This window comes from Gavialis gangeticus, unplaced genomic scaffold (assembly GCF_001723915.1).
Source record: "Gavialis gangeticus isolate Ggan-Ray unplaced genomic scaffold, GavGan_comp1, whole genome shotgun sequence".
In the NCBI taxonomy this organism is placed as follows: domain Eukaryota; kingdom Metazoa; phylum Chordata; order Crocodylia; family Gavialidae; genus Gavialis; species Gavialis gangeticus.
In genome coordinates this window covers 14,357,682-14,364,672 of record NW_017729004.1, presented here as the reverse complement: position 1 = coordinate 14,364,672, position 6,991 = coordinate 14,357,682, and the positions used below count along the sequence as shown (strand labels likewise).

The 6,991-nt window shown below is 44.7% G+C and overlaps 1 protein-coding gene across 3 annotated transcripts in view; it reads left to right on the top strand.

Annotated features, from left to right (window-relative positions):
- The first annotated feature begins 5,949 nt into the window (after positions 1-5,949).
- The window catches only part of WDR86 (WD repeat domain 86), a 44,474-nt gene continuing 43,432 nt past the window's right edge, over positions 5,950-6,991 (top strand). The window contains exon 1 of one of the 3 annotated variants that reach the window (XM_019508120.1): positions 5,950-6,665. Coding sequence is in view for 1 of the 3 variants with exons in the window: in XM_019508118.1 (XP_019363663.1) it covers positions 6,647-6,665 (19 nt within the window). In the remaining 2 variants the exon portion in view is untranslated. The remainder of the gene's footprint in view (positions 6,666-6,991) is intronic. The other 2 variants (XM_019508117.1, XM_019508118.1) reach the window with 2 other exon arrangements.

Below are 6,991 nucleotides of genomic sequence, written 5' to 3'. Positions count from 1 at the left end.
TGAACATGAGCCACCAATGCGATGTCGCAGCTGGTAAAGCAAACAAAACCCTGACTTGCATCTATAGATGCTTCTCAAGTAAATCTCAGGATGTCGTCCTCCTGCTGTACTCAGCCTTGGTGAGGCCGCAGCTGGAGTACTGCATCCAATTCTGGGCTCTGCAATTCAAAAAGGATGTGGAGAAGCTTGAGAGAGTGCAGAGGAGAGCCACGCGCGTGATCAGAGGGCAGGAGAACAGGCCTTACGGAGAGAGGCTGAGAGCCAGGGGACTCTTCAGTGTGGAAAAGCCCAGGCTCAGGGGGACCTGGTGGCTGCTTATAAGTACACAAGGGGTGTGCATCAGGATCTGGGAGAACGTCTGTTCACCAGAGCACCCCAAGGAAAAACAAGGACCAACGGTCATAAACTCCTACAAGACCGTTTTAGGCTGGACATCAGAAAAAATGTCTTTACAGTCTGAGCCCCCAAGACCTGGAATAGACTCTCTCCAGATGTGGTGCAGGCTCCTACTCTGGACTCATTCAAGAAACGCTTGGATGCTTATTGTGTTTTGATCCTTTGACCCCAGCTGACTTCCTGCTCCTGGGGCAAGGGACTGGACTTGTTGATCTTCGAGGTCCCTTCCAGTCCTAACATCTATGAAATCAAGGGTCATCTAGTCCAAAGCCCTGCACAGATGTAGGATGGGCTGTACCTAAACCACTCCGACAGATACCTGTCCAGCCGCTTATTTAAGTGCCTGTAGAGTGTCTTTCTCCAGTGAACGAAAGTCAGCAACCTCTGGAGGCAGCTTGTCCCATTGTCTTACTATTCTCGCAGTTAGAAAGTTTTTCTTCCAATCTCTCTGCTTTCCTGCAGTTTGAAACCCACTGCCTCATGTTTTGCCTATGGAGAGAGAATTGTTGTTCTCCCTCTTCTTTATGGCATTTTTTAATATTAAATCTATTATCTAAAAGATTGGATTTAATTACCCAAGTGATCTTCTTCAGATGAAACACAGCTACTTCTCTCTGTCTTTGATCACACGACCACATTCCAATCCCTTTATTATCGTAGTCACTCCCCCTTCGAACCTCCTTAGTCTCTCTACATCTTTCTTTAAAATGACGTACCCGGAATAAAACACAATGCTCCATTTAGGTCTAAGCAGTACTGAGTGCAGTGGTGCAATCCCTCCCACATCTTGCATGAAATACTTCTGTTAATATGACTCAAAAGAAGTATTTGGTAAATCATGTCAAGTCTGCGATCTGCAGAGCCCTACAACTTTCTTGGAAATGCTACTGCCTAGACGGTTATCACCCATTTATGTGTGGGCATTTGTTTTTTCTTCCCTAAATGCACTACTATACATTTCATCTTTGGATTTCATTTTATTTTGCCGAGCTCAACTCTCTAATTTATCAATTCCTTTTGAATTTTAATCCTAGCCTCCAAAATATTTGCAACCCCTCCCAATTCATGCTGTCTACAAGTTTGATCAGTGACTCTTCTATCCCTGCATCCAAATTCTTAATAACCATGTTTAAACAACAGTGGATCCAGAGCAGACCCCTGTGAAACCCCTGCTGAGACCTCCTGCCAGTTCTGACATCCCTTTGCTTGCAGTTTTCAGCATATTTCTTTCTTGCCCACATTTCTCCAACTTACTTATGAGAATGGCATGTGGAAGTGCGTGAGAAGCCTTACTTAAGTCCAGGAATACTATGTCCACCACATTCCTCTTATTCGCATGATTAGTTACCCTGTCAAACAAAGAAATCAAGTTGGTTATTCAAGCTGGTTTTTGCAAGTTGCTTTTTTACAAATCAAGTTGATTACGTCTTCCTCCTCCAGATGTTTACAAACTGACTATTCTGTAACTGAGCACTGGACCCATAGGTCTTCTGGCATTTTTGTTCGTCTGCCATATTTGTAAAGCCACTTTTTGTTGTGTTTTACATCCCTGGCTAAGTGTATTTAATTTTTCGCATTTGCTTTCCTGTAAGGATCCATATTAGAAAATTTGTATTTGGGGAATGAAATCCATATACAATTGATCTACTTTCACCATTGCTGACTCCAAATGTATTGAAACCAAGGTAGGTCCCTATGAACAGACTGAATTAAGCAAAACCAATTTAAAAGATCTAAACCATTTTTAGCAAAATATAAATTGGTTTAAATGCATCTATGTGAGCAGTTTATAGCTGTGTACCTACATTGATTTAAAAATAATTTCCGTATAATTATGCCAGTGCAACCTTGCTAGCATTGTCAGGAATACATGATGAAGGGTTTATCAGTAAGGATTTGCCTAATCCTCCATGCAGGATAGCTCTTTGTATTCACTATGTGGCTAGTCTCAAGAAGTCACCTAAGTGTGAATGGGTCAAGTGTCTGGGCCCCAGGAATAGCCTTGGGAGAGGTCTGGTTGGCTTTTACAGTTCTTTTGAGGTAAGGAGAGGGGTGATGATTAGGCTTGACAGTCTGAGCTGAGAAGCACAGGGATAGGGTGCAGTAGAAAGATAGGATTTTCTGTGGAAATGTGGAAAGAGTTGGATAGCTGAGGGGGTTAATCCTCAAGGAAAGATCATTTGCATTGCTGCACACCCTATTCTTTTGTTTTCTGTTGGGGAAGGGGAACCTTCAGCACCGACTCTGTTAGGTTATTATTCGATCTGCTTCTCTGATGGAACAAAAGAACCTTTATTGTTCATTGAAGACCATGGCAGTTCCACCTGCTTACACCAGGGTGGGATTTGACCCAGTGGCTCACTTACATAGGACAGGGAGATGGTCTCTTTCCTTCATAAAATACAAGTGAACAGCATTCATACATAATAGCAGTTTTCCCAATATTAAAATCCTGAACTGAAGAACAGCAGCAGAGATTTGTATTATGTTCGGGTCTACCTCAGTGCAACCACAAGTGAAAGCGACTGGCGGGACTGGGAGTCTATGATGCGCGTTACTGGGAAGCAAGGTCTGTTCGGTGATGCAGGCTGGGCAGACGTGGAGCAGTGGAAGTGTTCCCACCTACCGCTACACTTCTGTTGTGTTCTCTCCCAGACGTGAAATAAGGTAAAGAGAAGCACAAAGGGGCCATTCACAGGGCACAAAATCGATTGATCTATCTATCTATCTGTTAACAAATGAAATGTGAGAGGATGGCACTGAGGAGTACATAGCATGACTCTTGAGTTTTGTAGGTCCAATAAAACATTTTGTGCCCTGTGAATGGTCCCTTCATGCTTCTCTTTACATTATTTCTTAGTCCTGACAAACCTACTCTGCCGAATAAGGAAGTATTAGTAAGAATTATATTGATGTATATGGATTTCCAGGAAAAATAATTTCCTATCCAAAGGCTTTAAACTTATATGGCCAGCATTAAAAATACAATTTCACTGTGATCCTCCATTGCGTTTGCACAGCCTCATTGACTTGTGGCAAGAAAGACCTGTATATAGAGCTCATTGTTATATTTTATTGTCATTTATTCAGGAATGAAGGAGAAGCAAGAAAAAATACCTGCTTTCTCTGTGCAACACCCTAATTCTACAGACACAAAAACTGTCAAATTCAAACATGAAGTCATAGAAAAGATGACGAAAAGCCAGGAAAGTACCATAATATAAAAGTACCATAGCTTTTGGATATTTTGAAATCTTTCTTGATCATGACTAACAGTGGCTCTGGGGGGTGGGACATACCTTTGAAATAAATAGATCTTAAATGTTTCTTAAAAATAGCATGTGACAGAACAATATCTACGGCCAAAGGCCCAGTCTACCAAAGCGTGGTCACCTGAGAAAGGACAGAAGAATCCCTTTTGGCCCATCCTAAGGTGGCAATTTATTCTTTATGTAATTAAAATGTGTGTACGTATTTGGAACCTTAGGAAGTGTTTATTTCTCTTGAATTGATCCTTAAATGCATGGGTGGTGTGGTGCATCATCGCATGTAACACAACACGTTTTTCTCCAATTAAAGATAAACTAGAAACTTGACCTAATATGGTAGGGGCCTAGCGCTACATTATTCAGTTTCATATCAAAGCAAATACAAATATAACTTCATGAATGCACACTAATTTGCTAGGTTATATATAAAGTTTTAAAACCTCCAGAAACTAGGCAAAAGATAGTCAAGAGACATTGTTTTATTAGTCCTGTAATTATTATATTTAAAAGTGCATCTCTTATTCAGATTTGTAAAACAAAATCTAGTGTTTCTGAGCATCTTAACAATGCACCCAACATTTCACTGTCAATCATTTCTACACCTGAGTTAATATTCACCTAAGTTAATATTATCACACCTGAGATAAGGTTTCTAGAGCCTAAAACATTTTCCAGGGCTGTGACTGACAAGAGAGCTAATGGAATGGCTAAGAGATAGCAAAACTGCAGAAGAAAGGATAGCTTGATTAATGGTACTTCTGAACAATTAAAACAATTCATGAACACCTATGGAGTGAAGAGAGATTAGCAGGGATCAGGCATTCTAGTGAGCCATTAGGTCAATTGACTCCCTCAGGGTTGCCTGAATAGAAATGCCCTTCCCTGTCCCAGGCAATTGGTTTTAAAGTCTGGGTGAAGCCGGAAACAAAGGGAGGGTGCAACTGCAGCACTGCACTCCCCTGGAGTCACCCCTGCTTGGAGCCATACTACAACAGTAGAATAAAACCATACTTAGGTATTTGCTTTGTGCATGGTTCCTAGCACAACAGCCACATGCGGTGGTTTGTGAGAGAAGCTGAGTGGGACACTGCAATTATAACCATGAAACAAATTCTCAAGCCTGACTTTTCAAAAGGAGCTACCAATTTCAGGAAAGGCCTTGAATTTTGGATGCTCAGATGAAGAATCATTACAGGGTCTGACTTTCAAGGGGGAAGGTGCTCAATACTCAGTTGCTGAGGGGAAAAAAAATCATGGGTCATTTTTGAAAACTTGGGTTCTCATCTTAGTATTGAAATGTGTATTTTCAGAGAAGAGACACCTGTCATAGATAAATTATTGAGGTTGATTCGATGCTTATTGCATCAAATTTCCTTTGTTGCAATTCCTTTAACTTCATTGAGTTGCTCCAGTTTTGCACTGATGTAGCGGAGAACAGAAGCAGAACTGTACACTTTTTCATGGGTACGATGTATAAGTGCTGCCTTATGTCCGCCAGAACGTGCTGCCCAGAATGCAATTCCTGGTGACGTATCTGATTAATATATGTATTTCCTTCCAGTCTGCATGATGTAATAAATGATACAGATAGTAACCAAGGCAGGGACCTTGTCATCTTAAGTCTCTGTAACATGTCTAGTGATTTATTTGTTTTTAAATCTAATTACAACAATAAATTAGGGCCTACCCTGGTAATTTCACCTTGCACAAGAAAACGACTTTGTAGGTAACAGTGGGAGCCATTGGAAATCAGTTTTATTCTCTCACCTGGGCTACAGGATTCTGGAATGAATTTAAATGGCAAATCAGCTCTACGTCTCAGCTGACTGTTATGTGAGAGTAAGGGTTGTTCAGATGATGGAGCCTTGAGTTGGTGCTCAGCAAACCTGGGTTTTATTCCTGAATCTGTTGCTAACGTGCTCTGTGATTTTTTTTTTTTAAAACCCCCAACGTCATTTCAAGTCCCTTGTAGCTCCGTTTCTCTGTGCATGTTACACCGCAAACTCTGTGGGGCTAAGCCTGCCTTTTACTACAGGCCCTGCACAGTGCAGCTCTCGTTGTAATACAAAAAAAAAGATGCTCTGCAAGGCCGCTGGAGTTTGGGGCAGCTTAAAAAGTGCCAGTAAAACCTTTCTCATGTGAGGGTGGAAGGAAAGCCAGGCACTCGGTGAGGAAAGCAGCTTTCTCTAGGACCTCGCAGAAGGCGGAGGGGTGGCGATGTGCTCCCCTGCACGGCTGACTGACAGACCCAGCTCTGAACCACCGCATTAATGAGAAACAGTGCAAAGCTCGGGGAGGGAATTAAGCGAGAGAGAAAGACTGGGGTTGGGATTCCTGCGGGGATCTTAGCGTGAGGGTTAGATGAAGCTCTTCAGGCAGGCGCAGCTGAAGGAGCAAGAGCAGGGACAAAAGGCGGCTTGCTGAGCATGAGGACTGTCCAGCCCCTGCCCCTGGCAGTGCGGGTCCCTGCCCTGCAGCAGCTGCCCCAGGGCCTTTCCCTAAGCCCAGCCTAAAGATCAGCCTCACAAGCACCCCCCTCAAGACGCACAACACTTCGAGGGGAGGATTTCAGGGATTGCTGGCCAGAAGCCATCTGGCTCCGGCAGCCCTGCAGTTCCCCCCTCCCAGCCTTCCTTGGAGCTGATCTAAGCCCCTCAGCGAGCTCTTTCCCGGTCCCTTCTCAGGGAAGGAAATGTGTCTGCCTGACAGTGAGCTTGCTCCGGTTACTCTGGATTGTTTCCTCCAGAGTTTGTGCCCCCAAGACTTTCCCCGCAACCATGTGAAGCAGGCGGCTGTCCCTTTGTGCTGGGAGGAAGCCTGGCTTTAAAAAAAGGGACCAAACTTGACTGCTGAGGCCACGGGGACTTCTCAGGGCTCCCCACCAACCCTGAAGACAAGCCTGGGGGGCCTGTTCGGGTGTGATCTGGCGCCAGCGGTGGGAGACCCTCAGCTTGTGGGGAGCAGAGCCTCTGCCCTTCATCATGGGCGGGTTAACAGGAGGTAAGAAACACAGAAGGGCAGAGGTGGCAACTTTCTCTCTCTGGGGAAAAGGAGATGCCCCTGCCCATGGGTGATGGGGGCAGTGGATGAAGAGCCCGGGTGGGGGGGGGATTTCCTCAATACAGGCCTGGGGAGGGGGCAAAGACGGCAAGAAGCTGGGGGGGATTTCCTTGTGGAGGGGACACCCGGGGCGGCTGGAGGCATGGGGAGGGATGGCGTGGGAGGGATGTCTGCCTGCCTCTGGGGATTTGGTCCAGGGGTCCCAGGTGGGGTTGGGGGGGCCCAGGGAGCCGGGGTAGCACCTGGGAGCAGGACAGCGTGGGCAG